This window comes from Syngnathoides biaculeatus, chromosome 22, assembly GCF_019802595.1.
Source record: "Syngnathoides biaculeatus isolate LvHL_M chromosome 22, ASM1980259v1, whole genome shotgun sequence".
Classification (NCBI taxonomy): Eukaryota; Metazoa; Chordata; class Actinopteri; order Syngnathiformes; family Syngnathidae; genus Syngnathoides; species Syngnathoides biaculeatus.
In genome coordinates this window covers 16,186,771-16,203,901 of record NC_084661.1, presented here as the reverse complement: position 1 = coordinate 16,203,901, position 17,131 = coordinate 16,186,771, and the positions used below count along the sequence as shown (strand labels likewise).

Here is a 17,131-nt window from a genome sequence, read left to right as displayed (position 1 = left end):
ACCGGGTGAGTGTGAGGAGCGATGACGGGATCCGCCGGAGAGGTGGCGGGGGAAGAAGCTAATCACGCTTGTCCTGACGGTGGCTTTAGGGAGGGGGAAAGGGCAGTTTTTTTGTTTGGGGGGGGGGGGGGGGGGTGCCTCTGTTGCTGGGCGGAAAATGCCGACCCGTGGATTTAGCACAGGTCGTACGGGGGAAGATTATTAAAGATTTAAAAGGCAGCTCACGGCAATGCAATGATGTCACGGTGATGACTCAAGAGCAACTGACTTTTTACTCTGTGGAGATTTCTCCCCTCTTGCACCTTTTCTAAATATTAATATTACATTTATTATAACCTATAACATGGCGGCACGGTGGACCAACTGGTAAAGCGTTGGCCTCACAGTTCTGAGGTCCCTCGGTTCAATCCCGGACCCGCCTGTGTGGAGTTTGCATGTTCTCTTGCCCCGTCGGTGTGATTGTGAGTGCGGCTGTTTGTCACTATATGCCCTGTGATTGGCTGGCGACCAGTTCAGGGTGTACACCGCCTCCTGCCCATTGACAGCTGGGATAGGCTCCAGCACGACCCTCGTGAGGATAAGCAGCAAAGAAAATGGATGGATGGATATTCTACAACAATGTAAATTTACTCTCCGCATAAAATGGCAACAAAAGTGAGCGCACCCCCAAAAGTGAAACCGTCAAAAAATGAGCCACTTCCCCTCCCAAGTGTGACAAAGGTGTGACGGATTTGGTGTTATCGCTAACACCGTACTTGTCGCTGCAAGTTCAACACGGCACCTTGTGGCGGGCTAAAAATAATGATATAAGAACACTGCAAACGTTGCGTTGGGGGGGAAAAAAAAAAATGGTCGCGCAAAATATTAGGACATTTTCACTCGCTTTAGTTGCAAGTGGTTGAGATATTCGAGGCGTATTTCTACTGTAATACAAGCGCTACACTTACTTACTTGACGTTGCACCAACGTAATATTTTGATGAAAGAATGTGGTATGTTATTGAGACGCCTGAAAATTGTTTTAAGTTATGAAAACCTCGACAATTGTGAGCATTACCAATAGTGGAAAGGTTTGATTATTTAGCCCCGGTCTGGAATTCACGCGGCAAACAAGCAGGCAGCCTGCGGGGTTATTAATGGATCGCGTACTGATCAGGCAAACATGGAAGTAGCTGTCGCCATGGAAACTGCCTCTGCAGCGCCCCAGAAAGGCAACGAGAGTGGTGGTGGGGGGGGGGGGGGAATAACAAGAGCGTAACGCCAGGAATCTCAGGTGAAAAACAAAAGGGGTTCAGATGGCGAGCGAGGGGAGAATGGAGAGAAAGGTGGGGGATGGGGGGAAGAGGAGAGGGACAAGGTGGATTAGGAAAACAACAACGGGAGGAGGGAAGGATGAAGGCAAAATGGGGAGCGATGAGGGAAAGAAGAGCAGCAAATACGACGAGAGGGAAAAGGATGGACTGAGAAGAAAATGAAGGAACGAAGGAGACAGGATGGAAAATGAATGAAGGAAGAGGGAAGAAAATACAGAGGAGAAAAAAAGGCAGAGAAGGAAGAGGACAGAAAAAGGAGGTGTTGCATGAAAGGTGGAGGGATGAAGTACAAGAGAAGGATGGATGGATGGATGGATGGAGGTATCATGGAAAGAAGAGAATATAGAAGTGGGAGAGAGAAAAGAAATGGTGGAATGAGGACAGAGAGGAGGGATGGAATGAACATGAAAAAAACGAGGGATGGTGCACAACAGGAGGAAGGCTAGATGAAAGCGGCAGGAGAGTAAAGGATGAATTCAAGTAGTGATGGAAGAAAGAGCACAGAGAAAAGGAGGGGTGGAATGAAAACAAAAGAGGAAAGAGGGATGGAGGCAGAGGAGAAGAAAATATGAGTCGGGACGAGAAGAAGGACTTGGGATGGAAGGAACGAGGGTGGAAAGAGGACGAAACTAAGGGGGGGGGGAGTTAAGGAGGAGGAAAGGAGGAAAAGAGGAGTGCAGGGGAAGGTTTGATTCAGCAGAAATTGTTGCAACCTTGGCGACAAGAGCCAATCAACTCTCTCTCTCTCTCTCTCTCTCTCTCTCTCTCTCTCTCGCTCTCCGTCGTCCCGAGTGGAGGCTGAAACGCCCTTTGACACGCTTGCCTGGAAAAAGTGCTGACACGCTCCCCCGTTGAAATCTTCCCGTTTATTTGCACGCCGGAGGCAAAGACGCTCCGACGGCATCGGCACTCGGACTCGAACGCAACGACGGGGCCGCTGACTCACGCCGCGGCCCCCGTATTGAACGGGACGGGGTTATATTTAATGAAGTGGCAGCCGAACGCTATTGTCGCGCTTTTCCCGAACTGTCAACAATCGATGGCGGCGTAATTCTGGGGTGGCCGAAACCCAACTGGCCACGCTGGCCTGAGCTGAAACGAGGACACTAAACTGTTGCCTTCCGAAGAATATATTTATTTTTCAACTTTCTCCCAATATTTTTTGTGCCGAACCGAGTTTCTCCCACTTTTTGTTCGTGTCAGCAATGCACATCACGCAGCCATAATGGATTTGAATTGATCATAGAATCCAGCTCGCCCGCGACCTTAACGAGGACAAGCGTTATCGCATCCAATATGATTTACATAACTCATGGCTCTTATTGATTGATTGATTTTTGAGCTGCATCCCGATCATTTCGTCCACACTGTCCTTTTTCATTTTTTTTTTTCATCCCAACACAAAAAAAAAAAAACAACGAACAGGGAAGGCTGCTTGCGCTCTAAAAATAGTCGACAGCGGCGCCGCGGTTTTAAATATTTCATCTCCTCAGAAAAGAAGCTCGGCTTGGGGGAGGGGGCGTCAAGTGAGGCTGTGGTGGGGGGGGACGGTGGACGGTGGGGGGCATAAAAGACCGGAGAGGAGGTTTGTTTCAAAAAGACGGGAGGAAGCTTAAAGCGTCTTTGAAGCGACGACTGCGGTTGCCTAAGCAACTGTGCGAGTCCGCTGCTCTTAAACATAATGTGAAATTATTTGACGTCTGAAAATAAAATGTTTTTTTTTTTTTTTCCCCAAAGCTTTGCGATACAAACAAGTGCAAAATTGGAGTGCGGAGGTCTGCTAGACTGTGAAGGACGTGCGAAGGGTAATCCTGCGCGTGGCGACGCTCCGAAAACAATTACGCTACCTCGCCCGGGATCAGGCAAACGTGCACGTGCAGTGTGTCACCGTGACGGATGAGGCGGCGTGAAAAGAGCTAATGGCGAACCCCCGAATATAAGTGGGTCTTATTTTAGTGCACTGAAATTGTTTTTCCTTCAGATTGGTCCAAATAAAATGTGAATTATTATAAACTACAGTCACACGTAGACGTAGTAGTGTACCGTAATTTCCGGCCTATAAGTCGCAACTTTTTTCATTAGCTTTGAGCACGCTCGTAACTCAAAACATTTTGATCATCTTTCCCCATTGAAATGAAATCTTACTACCGTTAATTTCCGGCCTATAAGCCACGATTTTTTTTCCCCTCACGCTTTCAACCCTGCGGTTTATGCGGCTAATTTGTGCATTTTTTTCAAACGGCTGCAAGGGGGCACTCGAGTGGAAAAGGTAAGAGTGAGACCGGCGGAATATATGTGCCGATGAAGTGACTTTTACCGGTGCAGCCCTGTTAGCGCTGCGCTAGCGTGTTACTGTCGTGTCTCAGTGATTTTTACCGGTATGCTCTTTTTAACGGGTCCTGTTAGCATGGCGCTGCTAGCGTTAAACTCTCTCTGTACCGTCTTTGTTTGTAAATATGTAATATAAATGTATGTTTTTTACCGGTATGTTTTGTTTTAACCGGCTCTGTTAGCGTTAGCATTAGCACGGCGGTGCTAGCGTGAAATCAGGGGTCACCGACGGGGTGCCCGCAGGCGAGAACCATATGAGGCGCCCGCGAGGTATGTTCTAAAAATACCATCGGCCACAAATTGTTACTATTATTTGTGCTTTAAATTCTGAATCTGACTTGCTGACGTGAATTAAAATTTGTCATCTAATACAATAAATTAAAACAAAAATATTTTATGTACGTGCAATGAACCGAGTCTGAAATTTTCCGCAAACAGGTCGCGTAGCCCTTCATACGACTGGCACTCACCAAGTAGTCCTCGGTCTCAAAAAGGTTGCTGAGCCCTGCGTTAAACTCTCTGTGTACCGTCTTTCTTTGTCAATATCTCGTGTTCCAATGTGGGCACTTGCGGCCTGTACACGGCTGCGGCGTATGCATGTACCAAACCAGGCGCGCTCTGTAGGCCGGGAATTCCGGCAACTGGTTTCAGTGTAACGTAACCTTTGAAACGGACGTGCACCTTTAAGGGGCGTGGCATAGCGTGCGGCACGAGGTGTCGGAACGTCATTTCGGAAAGGAAACGGGCGCGTTGGCCAAGCTCACCTCTTGAAGTGGCCCAGCAGGGCGCCCACCAGCTCGCCGATGCGGCTCTCGTTGGCGGGCACCAGGCCCTGCAGGCACACCACCAGGTCGCGGCTGTCCTTGGTGTGGAACACCACCAGCTGGTCCTTGCCGGGCGACACGCTCACGCCCGTCACCTGCCGCCCGAAAATGACAAAAGTGCAAATGAGCATCTTCTGCTTTTTTTTTTGGGGGGGGGGGGGGTGAGGAAAGGCAGAATGTCGTGCTGCGGGTGTCGCGTTCGCGGAGCGAAGACGATGTCTTAACCGCACAATCGAACCGAGTCGAGAAGGGGAAAATGATCCATCAAAGTCAAAGCGGGTAAAGATTTATTGATGTGCCTCCGCCGGGGGAGCAGTCAAATGTTCTTTTGATCAAAAGCGGCGGCACCAAAACAATTAGTTTGACTTTTTTTTTTGTATCTTTAAAGACACACATGGAGAAGCGAGAAAAGCGGCCTCTCATGCGCTTCACCTCACTTGTTGTTGTTTTTCTCTGCAGCTGCACATTAATACACATTGACCTTCATTTACAGCGTTAAAAAGGTAAGAAAAAAAAAAAAAAATGAAGGGTGTTTTTTGAGAGGCCGGAACAGAAGAATTCAGTTCAAGTCGTTTTAAGTCAAGGCATTGTTGTGGGATCGTACCAGCAAATTTTCAAACTCAACCCGCGTGCACGTTGACGCCGCGCCGTTTATTTTAATCTTAATTGCCGGGTAGGCTGCCCGCTGATAACGAGTCACTTCATGATACTTTCTGATTTGTTTTCTCGCCTTGATCCGCTAAAGCGCTTTTGATTCCGCCAAACGAAGCCCGCCGCGGCCGCTCGTCTGTCCCGCCATCTGTTTAATTGTCTCTCCGCAGGACGCCACATGTTGACGGCGGGCTGGGCGCAATCAAGCTTTTTTGGCTCGGGAGGACGACGGATCCTGCAAAGGCGCTGGCCTTTTTTGGTTTTTCAGCAACATCGGACATTTTCAGTCTTGAGTGACGCTTATTTCACAACCCAAGGCGAGCGTTCTTATTTGAACAGATTGTCGCGACAATTTAGGGTTCCGTTTTCCTTCGACAGGTGCGCAGTGCAATTTTTGACTAACAACAGAGCAACAAAAATTTAATAAATCCTAACTCGGAACTTGGAAGTTGGGGCACTCCTGAGTCAAAGTGCCACCATATGTACGTTAAAAAAAATTAAAACACGATCAGAGTATTATCCATCCATCCATTTTCTTTGCCGCTTATCCTCACAAGGGGAGTTCCGGAGCCTATCCCAGTTGTCAACGGGCGGGAACCGGGGTACATCCTGAACTGGAGGTCAACCAATCGCAGGGCACAATTTCCAATTAATGTCGCTTGTTTTTGGGACGTGGGAGGAAACCGGAGAAAACCCACGCGGGCACGGGGAGGACATGCAAACTCCACGCAGGCTTGAACCCGGGTCCTCAGGACTGTGAGGTTACCACTCTGATCCACCGTTCCGCCTATCTGCATATTATTTTATACTAATTATCGTATTCTTACGGGTTGCAAAGTAGCAATACAGATGCCAACATTCTCTCAGTTCTTGTCATTTATTTTGAGTGGAAATGTCAGATGAGTTTGAAATCATTTTTAAGCATCGGGATCATAGTTTGGGGTGGAATTAAACTTTTAACATTGGCAAGTCTAAAAATATTTCCGGCCCGGGGGGTCAAATATTGCAGAACTCTTGCAACTGGCATCGCCGCTTCGCCTTCGAAAGCTTGCGAACGGCGTTCCCGTATCGATGATTTTGTTTTTTCGTTCCCATACAAATATGTGAGCCGAGCACTTACAGGAAGCTTACGCGCAGAAAAAGGAAGCGGACCAATGCGGACTCCCTCCGGGAAACCGGAGGAGGGAGAGGAGCGCCGGTCGGCGCCAGACATCAGCTGATCGGCTCGGTCGCCATGACGACGCAGTCTCCCGGGAAGTTGGCATGACAACGGCGGAAAAGGGGAGCGGAGATGGCGGAGCGATGGGGATGGTGCTGGTCGGGTGAGGTGAAAGTGTGGAAAAGAAAGATGGAAAGTTGCGGATGGGAGAGAGATGTTGCTAAATCGATGATGTCGAGGTAGTTTTAGCGCAGGCGTTGGCCGACAGGAGTGAGATAACTTTTTTTTTTTTAAATAGTTGTGATGAGTCTTTCTTTCTCTACAGATTCGATGAATCTTTACTTTGTTCGCCTAATCGCGTAATTGCCCAAGTCAATTTTAACTCACGGTCACGACATCAATAAAGAGCATCAAACTGCTCGTTGCACAATTTCAATGCAGCGGTAGCGTAATTGCTTACAATTATTTTGAAAAGGTCTATTCAACGCAATAAAAAGAGAAAAAAAAAAAAAAAAACTTATGCTGTCACTCCCTTCGGTGCCATCTGTCGCGACCCTGCGGCGTCCAGACGCAACCGCGGCGGCGTCGGCTGTCTCCTGGCTCTCAGCTTCCCCCCTGCCAGGTGAAAGCCTGACGGGGGGGGGGTCTGCTTCATCCTCAAACCCCTTAAATCTCATTCCGCTAAGAAAAGAACTTGAGCGTCCAATAAGTAATGATGTTATTGTCAGATTTTTTTCCCCCCAGTTCTGAAGATCCGGGTTCAATCCCAACCCCACCTGTGTGGAGTTTGCATGTTCTCCCCGTGCCTGCGTGGGTTTCCTCCGGGTGGACACTCCAGTTTTCCCAAAAACATACGACATTTATTGGAAACTCTAAAATTGCCCCTAGGTCTGCTTGTGCCCTGCGATTGGCTGGCGACCAGTTCAGGGTGCACCCCCGCCTCCTGCCCGTTGACAGCTGGCCTGCGATTGGCTGGCGACCAGTTCAGGGTGCACCCCCGCCTCCTGCCCGTTGACAGCTGGGATAAGCTCCAGCACTCCCCGCGGCCCTCGTGAGGACAAGCGGCAAAGAAAATGGATGGATGGATATTTCTTCAAAGCATTTTCGCACAGACGTTTGTTCTTCAAGAAGACCTCTTAAAACTATGTTTTGTGTTTGTGAACAAAAGACCAGCGCTGATTTGAAAAATAATTGTCAGTAGATTGATGAACCGTCATCTTTAGCTGCTTTTTCTCGCTTTCTGATTGGCCCAAAATGCACCCGAGATTTGACAAATGTGTTGTTTTCATTTACAGCGTGTGGATGTACAGAGTATCTTTTTTTTTTTTTTTTTTTTTTACTTGAATCCAAAACAAACAAACGAAAATAATCTGACGTACATGTGGACTTAAAGATAATGCAAAGCGAGTCCTACGTTGTAGAGGGGGATGCTCTTCATGGGTTTGTACTGCCTGAGGGGGTCCATCTTGTACAGATGGCGGTCGGTGACCAGCACAGCTCTGTCCTCCGCCTTGTGGAAGCGGTTGATCTGTAAACAACAATCCCGCCTCGTTATTCTAGCCGCCAGTCTGCAACAATTTAAAAAAAAAAAAGTGCAAAGGCGCAGAGGCTGCGGCGCTGCGTTTGTCACCCACTTTGCGCACGTTGCACGCAAACAGCACCCGCATGAATTTGTCTTTGCGCTGCAGCTCGCTGGAGACCAACGTGAAGGACGACGTGCTGTTGGGGCTGTCTCGCTTCTGGAAAAGGACACAAACGAGGGTCAACGTTCTTCGCTTTGATATCATACGCACATAGATTCATAGTTGCTAGCAAGTGAACGCTAACTTTTGGGCTTAATTGAAGACATTTTATTGTGCAAAAAAACAGATGACAATATTTTTAAAATTGCAATTATTACACCAATTATTTAATAAAAAATAAATACAAGTCTAATGTGTATGTAAAATTGCTTATTAATGTTTTTCACTTCACTACTCACATAAAAAAAATAATAAATGAGACAAATTAACTTACCACTACAAATTTGTCCAATACTGTATTCAGTTATTGTGTTTATGTTGGCAGTATTGTAGAAAATATACTTTTATTTTTGAAACAGTGCAAAAAAAAGTGCAAATAGGCACAAAGAGCGATTAGGCAAGGGGGGTTGACTGTACTGTTGACTTATCTGAGGGACGAGTCCGGCGACTTACCATGTAGTTTCCTTCCCAGGCCCTCTGTAGGCCCAGGTCAGCCCTGTGGCCCTTGAGGGCCTCCAAGCAGGCCACCTTGGCCCTGACCTGCAGAGCCTCCTCCGGAGTGAGGCCTTTGATCAGCATCCATGCCCACCACCTGCAGGACGGAAAAAAAATAGATGGGGGAAAAAAACAAAGCAAAAACACCTTCTTCGAGCCGAGAAAAATCGACCCGAGTCGACTCTTCTATTGTCTCCGGCGGGGTAAAAATCTCGCTGTGCAAACCGCCGCCGGGATGAAAGGAAGGTGCAGGAAATAAAAGGAAAAGAAAAATCCATTCCCGGTGTGAGCAGAAGGAAACACGCTTCAAAGGGATGCATTTGGATGAGAGACGGGACCCGAGGCCTTGTCGGTGGCCCGCGGTCCACGGGTCAAATCCGTGTCTGCCAGCTTTGTGGGGAGGGAAAAAAAAAAAAAAAAAAAAAAAAAAAAAAAAAAACCACTGACTGAGAGGCCACGCTGGCTGGCTGCACTTATTTGGAATCACTTTTTCTTTGGAATACTTCACACATCACAACACGGGCCCAAAAGAAGGGACTCATTTGTCAAATTTGCTCTAATATAATTTTTTTTCCAACGATTTTAACAGAGTAAGCCTCTTGTGCTACTGAGCAGTTTGCGATATTATTATATTAAAATATTTTTCCACACCCCTCCCCATTTTATTGCCTCAGTTAAATGAAGCGCCTCCTGTCACCGAAACATAGTTCCTAGGCAGCAAGGTGCCACAATATGCAGCCGAGGTAATTTTTTTTTCGACATGGCACATTAGCACACAAATAAATATTTTTTTTTAGCAAATACTGAATAGTTAAAAAAAAAAACATCTGAAAATGCAACTTTGCAAACACTGAACCGCCACAGATTATTATTTATTTACTATTTTTTCCAGCGCAGCATTCTGTGCTACGACGGAGCAGCCCGCACGTTGCCCACCCGGCGGAACCGGCGCACGTACCTGTTGTAGATGTTCCTGAGAGCCTCCTCGAACCTGCGCAGCACCTTGGGCGGCGTGGGCCACTTGACGTGCCGGCCGCGGTCCTTCATGGAGCGCACGTTGCGGAAGCGGCGGTTGAGCTCGCGAACGTACGACTTGACCTTGTAGTGGCGGTAGGCCCGCAGGATGACCATGGCCGCCCGCATGCGCCGGTACCGGATCCGGGCGATGGTGCCCCTCCACACCTGGAGACGCCGACCCCGGAGGAAAGAGAACAGCTCAGGCTATACGACGTGGCTACGGGGTCTATTTTAAGGCTAAACAGACGGGCTGAGTGGCTATTAGAGTGAAATATGAATATTAAAATTGTAGCGGCACCCTTGGGTGTCATAACCCTTCATCGGTATTATCACCACCACCACCGCAGCACACAAAACGGCTCCAAATGTGTGCGTGAGAGCACTTGCACATAACAGTGGGAAATAAAGAAATACAAATATTTTGTATCAAATCCTACAACGTACATTCCGACAAATTTGCTAATGTGACACAACAACGCTAGCTAGCTTTTTTCTTCTCAGTGTAAAAGTACATAAAAGACTGTATTTCATTGTTTTTTGTGTGCTGCAGATGTATTACATATTTACTTATCATAAATATCATTGGAAATCTAAATGTAAATATATATGTAATTACAGAACGGTCGTCCTTTTGCCACCAAAAATAAGTGTCGCGGATGGAATTAACGACATTTAAAGCGGCTTCCAGCGCGCAGTTATGATGGGAGAGCATGAATATTTCATGCGTTGGGGCCGTGGGCGGAGGTGGCCGACTGCAAGGAGGAAGCGCATTTCCAGTGCATGAATAATAAAAGCGCGCAGGAGGTGGTCTTCACCTGATGAGCTCGCCGCCATAATTGGAGAGGACGACGATAAGTCACGCCGCGGCGCAGGTCGCCGGCGGCTAATTTGTCTTCTTCCCGTCATTGTTCATTATCTCGGCGAGGTGAGGTCTGACGCGTTCATATTTTCCGATTTTGATACCTCTGCCAAGCGGGCTTTGTTCCACCCGCCAATGCATAAATGTGAACCCGTTCGAGGGCAGCGTCCCATTTTTGGGACATCATGATTTTCACGCATTATATCCTCCATTTTTTTTCCCTTGAAAAATATATCCTTTAATGAGCAAGGTCCTATTTTTGGGACGATCTACGAAGAAAACCCAAGTACCCTCTCGCGGGCAGCGTCCCAAAATTAGTCAAGTTATCATATAACTTAACCATAAATGAAAAAGAAGTGTTATTTCCTTGATTGTGGCCTGTTAGGAGACTTTTATCTCAATAAGGCAAAAAATTGCCACCCTGCCCATGAATGGGTTAAGCCTCTTGACTATGCTAACAATTTAAACAAGAAGTCTTAAAATGTCTCCAGCACGTCTTTGTCCAAACACCCCAACGATCAACAATTATGTATTTATAATCATTTATTATGCAAAAAAAAAAAGACAAAGTCTTTTTTCAGGGGCTGGAATGGATTATTGGCAGTTTAAAATACCGCAATGGGGTCAGGGAACAAATTACACTCGATATACTCGAAGATATCGCCGTATTATTTAGAACTGCACAAGAACAAAGCCTTGGAGGAGGTCTGCGCTCTCCGGACCAGCACAGAAACTAGCCTGCGCCCGGCATTAGAGATGATGATGTGGGCCGCGACGAGCGTGAATTAAATGTCTGCTGCATTGCACTGTGCGGTTTATCCGGGCAGATCACTAATTAAACCCGAGCGCTGCGGGGGAGTGAAAAGAGGGGAGGGGCGGCGGGTCAATTGGAGGGGAGGAGGAAGGAAATAAAAAGAGCATCAAGTGACAATAAATCACATCACTGATAACAAAAAAAAAAAAAAAAGGCTCTCATTAAAGTCGGGGGGGGGGGGGGATTCTCACGCTCCCGTGCGCTCCAACATGGCCGCGCCAAGATAACGAGCAATGGGGAGGAAATGAATCAGCCCGTTACCGCCGTGGTGCCGTCCGGAAACAAAACAGGCTTACCAGAATCCACCTTCGCTTCTTATTTTGATTTATCACGGTCAAAAGAAACGTCCAAACTTTCAATCTTGAGGCAGATTTACTTTCTCAGCGTTCGGGAGCATTCATAGATTTATTCTCAAGCCATTTACAACCTTTCAAATTGGTTAAGAATCCGTGACACGTTAACATTTACTCATCTGTTCAATCACAACAAGTATATCAATTTTATGTTCAAATAAATAAACCAAAATTCCACGCACGTGTGAGTAAATAATTAAAAAATGTGTTCCTTGGTTGACTAAAATACGGGAAACCGTGATTTAGATGAACGCTAAAGTGCGTTTAATCCAAATTCCACTAGAGGGAAGCAGTCTGGACTTCACGTCAGGTCTCCTCAAACCGGATTTGACTTCCCAATCTAGTGAATAAAGACGCCGCTTGCCAAAGAAAGGAAAATGGTAGGGGGGAAAGGAGGGGGAAAAAAAAAAAAAAAGGAGTCGTGGGCACACTGACAGCTGATGCCCTCGGAGCAAAGAACAGGGAGAAAAACGCTTTGGAAAGCAATTAAGGCGGCAGGCGCTGAGAATTCCCCGGGGGGGATCTTTGGTCTCGCTGCTGTGACAGGCGCGCACTTACTGGGATGTGGGTGGCTGCGCTGGAATTTATGAAATATTCATTTCGGAGCGCAGGCAGGGGAAGCTCAGGCTCTTTGGGCCTTTCTTCTTAATGTGATTCCTTCAAGCGGTAATGAGTGAACGGAAGCCTTCGGAGCGCCGAGGCCACCGCTAAGAGAGAGCGAGCGACTGAGACGGAGGGGGGAAAAAAAAAAAAAAAATCTGAAAAATCGAAACTTTTCCACAAATGGAGTCCCAGCCCCAATTTGTGTGACATAATTTGCTTAATAACGCTGACTTTCCCTGCCAATGACTTGGCGGCTAAGCAGGGTGAAGATGCGCCACTGACCCCAATTTCCGGCCTACAAACCGGAAATTTTTTTATTTTAACACGCTTTCAACCCTGCGGTTTATGCGGTGATTTGTGCATTTTTTTCTAACAGCCGCAAGGGGGGAACTCGGGGATAAAATGTAAGCGTGAGACTGGTGGAATTAATGTGCCGAGGGAGTGACTTTTACCGGTCAGGCCTTGTTAGCACTGCGCTAGCGTGTTACTGCCGTGTCTCAGTGATTTTACCAGCATGTTTTTTTTTTTTTTAACCGGCCCTGTTAGCGTGGCGCTAGCATGAAACTCTGTGTACCGTCTTTCTTTGCAAATATCTCATGTTTCGATGTCAGTTTCAATGTGGGCCCTTGCGGCTTTTAGACGGCTGCGGCGTATGTATGTATGTACCAAATGGTATTTCCTTTACAAATGTACTGGGTGAGGTTTATAAGCAGGTGCGGTCTGTAGGCCGGGAATTACGGTAATCACGTCGGAGCTGCCATGATAGGGAACGGCGTTGGTTTCAACTCTTAATATAAACAATATATTTAAAAAAAAAAAAAAAAAAAGAATTACTCGATATTTTTCTCTATTTGCAACCCGATCTACCGCAAATAGTGAGTTTAATTGTATATTTCCTTTCAAAAAAAAAAATTCAATGTGCAGCCGCCGAGCTGTGATATTTGTTTTGGTCGCAAAGGACTCAGCAATTACTGCGGGTGCGCTCTCCGTCACCGCTGCTTGTTATCCCCGGAGCAGATGCGGAGAGAGGCGGGAGGCGAACGCATCTGTGGGAAGGACGGGGGAATCAAACGAATCAATACAAAGAAGGTCAAACCATCAATTGCCTTCAGAAGCTAATTTGACTGGAAAGCCTCGAACACGCTCTCGGGGGAGGAGCAGGCAACATGAAGGAATCTGACCCACAGGATTCCGACGGAATCTGCTGAATTGGAAATAAGAGTTGACATGCGTGCGTTTGTGTGTGCGTCTGTTGGTTGAGACGGAATCGTAACGCATAACCCGCATCCAGGCGAGTCGCGCGACGGGGGCCTTCGCTTGACAGACGTACAAAGCCGTGTTCCGTCTGTCACAAGGTTTGATTCGCGTGCGGCTCACGTAGGACGCTGCCGTGTCACGGCGTCGCCGACGTGCGACGGGCTGACAAAATGTCCGCCTGACACAAATTGTGCAGAACAAGAAAACGCGACTGTGTTCGTCTGTGCTGACAGCGGCGCTGCTATATCATCATCACCACAAAACCATTGTAGACAATCATTTGTTCCGTGATGACGCTTGCAACTCAGCTCGCAAGTCAAAGCAAAAAAACGGTCGTTTTGCTAGACCCTCGTGACTTCCTGGTCCCGCGCGTTCAACAGCGCGTTTACCTTCTGCAGGAAGAGGACGATCCTCTGCAGCATCTCGGCGCGCTGCTCCTCCAGGCTGAAGAGCGTGCGCGGCGTGCGCACAAACACTTTGGTCTTGCCGTAGGCCACGTCGTCGTCGAAATGGCAGCCCTGCAGGAGCCGCTTGACCGCCTCCTTGTCCGAAGGAAGGTCGTGGTTGGGCCACGTGAACTCCGAGATCATCTTGTACCTGCGTGTTGGGATGATGATGATGATGATATTTGTCACGGGAACATATTCCATACTTCCCTGCAGTTAGCAGTATCAACGATGAGTATGGAACTGCATGAAACTGGTCTGCCCCACTCAAAACGGATTATTTTCAGATGGCCAAGAAATAGCTTCGGGAATGACCTACAATTATTGATCCGTGTTTTTTTTTTTTTTTTTTAATTATTACGACACCTCAGAACGGTTTATGAATATGGAAAATGCATAATATAGTAGGTCTAATTTAAGAGCTAAAAGTAAACCTTCGCCATCGGCTTTATCCTGCCGAGGTGAACGACTGCGTCTCATTCACCACGACGGCCGCTGCTGTAACCAAACTCATGATTCATAAGCGCTCCGAGTCCGCCGCCGCGTAACGATGACATCACTTAACACCGTCAACGGATTCAATGACCCGGAAGAGGGCGACGCGGTCTCGAAAACATCTGACGCGTTGCTTCGTCGACAGTTGGCGCGCTGAGTCAAGTGCCGAAGCTGTGATGTAACGGACGTGACCTAATGCTGCGCGGCCGCTGGCTAAGCGGAACAGATGGAGAACCGGGAAAAAGATAACAACAAGTCAGCTCGTGTGTCAGTGTTAAAGGAGGCACATTACGCGCATTTAGCGCAATTTGTTTTGTAACGGTGGAGCGAAAGTGCTGGACGGCTCCTTTACAGCCACTTTTTTTAGAAAGAGATTGACTTGGTTTGTTTTAATTTCGCACTTGACGGATGGACAAGCACCACAGAGACACATCTACAGTGATGCCTCGAATTAAGAATTGAATTGTGGCCGAGTTCATAAGTCAAAGAACTTGCATGTCAAATCAATTGTCCATTTTCCGAGGCGCTCATCCTCAGAAGGGTTGCGGGAGAGCCGGTGGCTATCCCAGCTAACTTTGAGTGCAAGGGGGACTACACCCTGAACTCAATTTTCCAGAATCCCATTAATTTGTTACAACCAGCAAAAAAAACCCAAACTGTAACACGGATGCAATTCAGGGGCACGGCGTAGTGAGTGTTTAATAGTTTTGTCCTGTTCTGCAAGCTTGTTTTTTTCTTTTACCTCTGCAGGAATCGCGGGTACGTCTGTCTGTAGGCGAACCCGGCCCGGCGTACTCGCACGTTCTCCAGCAGGCCCAGGTACTCCACCTGATGGCGGCAGCGCTCGCGCTCAAACAGCAGCGGCGACTTGACGTCGTTGGGCTTGATGCAGCGCACGTAGTAGGGCTCCTGCGGAGGGCGACACTGGTCGTGAAAATGCACGTGGCGCGCACGCCTTTACGTTACTGAACCACCTAAAATAGCTGAAAAACTGCAATATCACTCGCATTTAAAAAAAAAAATCTACGGGTGTGGTCAGTCATGCCCGCAGATATAAAGTTGCAAGTGTGGTCGGTCATGCCCGCAGGTATAAAAAGTTACAGGTGTGGTCCACCAGTCATGCCCGCAGATATAAAGTTGCGGGTGTGTGTTCTGTTTGTAATTTTGAGTGTACCCCTTTAAGAGCAGAGGGGGGGCGGTGTCAGGTAAACAAGGGAGTAGAAATAGGCTGAGCAGCAGCAGTTGTTATAGACTGTGTGCTTCTGCGCTGAGAGTGCGGGACAAGTGCACAATTGCGCAGTTTAGGGGGAACATTTGTCAAGACTTCACAAAATAAGCGACATCTTTCAATAGCTATGTATTTGTACTCATAACAAATTTTACACACGTGATTTTTGTGCTCGACTGTGGAGATTTGCTAGGTTTTTCAGTACTACCGGCGTACAATGAATGTCAGAAAAGTGCATCGGCGCCTATGGCTCTCCTTTCCCACATGCGAGGGCAAAACGGTAAAATATCATCCTGCAAAAACTCATAAAAGATAATTGCTTGAAATAACACAACACAGCAGGAGAACCCCCGCCCCGAGTGATTGTTTACAATCGCGAGTCGTCACCTTGCTCGCGAGGTTCTCCACCAAGGAGATCATGGAGTTTTTGAAGAGCGTGGCGGCGGTGAGCGGCCGCTTGGTGACCTCGGTGATGCTCAGCTTGCCCTCGGGCCACATGGCCTTCAGGACCGGGTTGGAACTAGACACAAGTAACAACAACAACAAAAAGTTAGATAACGGGGGACGCGAGGTCAATCAATTGGTCAGAAGAATGTGTCAAAACTTAATGTGATAAAGTAAAAAAAAAAAAAAGTTATGATTAATTAATATGTGTAAAAAAAAAAATCACAATTTTAATAATTTTTTGTTCCCTTTGGTTTATTGAAAATGCAAAAAGATTGCAGTCACTCACATTTGAAAAATGTACGGGTGTGGTCAGTCATGCCCGCAGATAAAAAGTTACGGGTGTGTGTGTTCTGTTTGTAATTATGACTGTACCCCTTTAAGAGCAGAGGGCGGCGGTGTCAGTTAAACTAGGAAGTAGAAGTAGGCTGAGAGCTTAGCTTCCGTGTTAAAAAAAAAAAAAAAAAGATACACAATAAAAAGACATCAGGCTGTGGTTCACTGCGCTGGGTCGGTTTTCGTGTGCGCTGAGAGTGTGCGACAAGTGCGCAAGACTACATTAAAATAAGCGACGTCTTTCAATATCTACATTTTTTCTACTCCTAACAAATTTTACTCGTGTGATTTTTCGTGACTTGCGAGTGCAACGGCGTGCAGTGACTGAGGTTGTGTTTCCCACCCATTTTCAAACCCACGTAAAAGAAGCCTGCTTCATTTTTTTAAGCACGAATTACGGCGATGGGAACGCTGCGCCTTGATTTGTCACACCTGTTGTACAGCAGCCTCTTGAAGTCCTGGAACAGGGTGTCTTTATTCTTGTCGATGAAACCCACCACCGAGTAACTACGAGACAGAGACGGGGGGAGGCAGGTGAGCGGCACCGAACGCATCATTTCTACAAGTTCATCCGATTAAAGCGGGTCCGGCTGGGAGATAGCAGGCGTGCTCTGGCAGCGCTAAGTGGCTACGGGATCAATCAAGCTCGGCCCCCGCCCCGCCGCCCCCTCTTAACGCTCACAAATGGGCCGGAGGCGAGAGCGTTAAGGGGGCTCAGCGTGTGGGATTTAATCGCTGAGCGGTGGCCGATGGCTTTGCGGAAGC

General features: G+C 47.5%; 1 protein-coding gene across 1 annotated transcript in view; it reads right to left on the bottom strand.

The window, feature by feature from the left end:
* The window catches only part of myo1d (myosin 1D), a 44,772-nt gene that overhangs the window by 7,878 nt on the left and 19,763 nt on the right, over positions 1–17,131 (bottom strand). The window contains exons 13-21 of the mRNA XM_061809321.1: positions 16,799–16,873; positions 15,974–16,106; positions 15,101–15,267; positions 13,807–14,014; positions 9,473–9,696; positions 8,473–8,611; positions 7,912–8,016; positions 7,692–7,805; positions 4,408–4,562 (exon numbers count right to left, since the gene is read on the bottom strand). Of these exons, the coding sequence (XP_061665305.1) occupies positions 4,408–4,562; positions 7,692–7,805; positions 7,912–8,016; positions 8,473–8,611; positions 9,473–9,696; positions 13,807–14,014; positions 15,101–15,267; positions 15,974–16,106; positions 16,799–16,873 (1,320 nt within the window). The remainder of the gene's footprint in view (positions 1–4,407; positions 4,563–7,691; positions 7,806–7,911; positions 8,017–8,472; positions 8,612–9,472; positions 9,697–13,806; positions 14,015–15,100; positions 15,268–15,973; positions 16,107–16,798; positions 16,874–17,131) is intronic.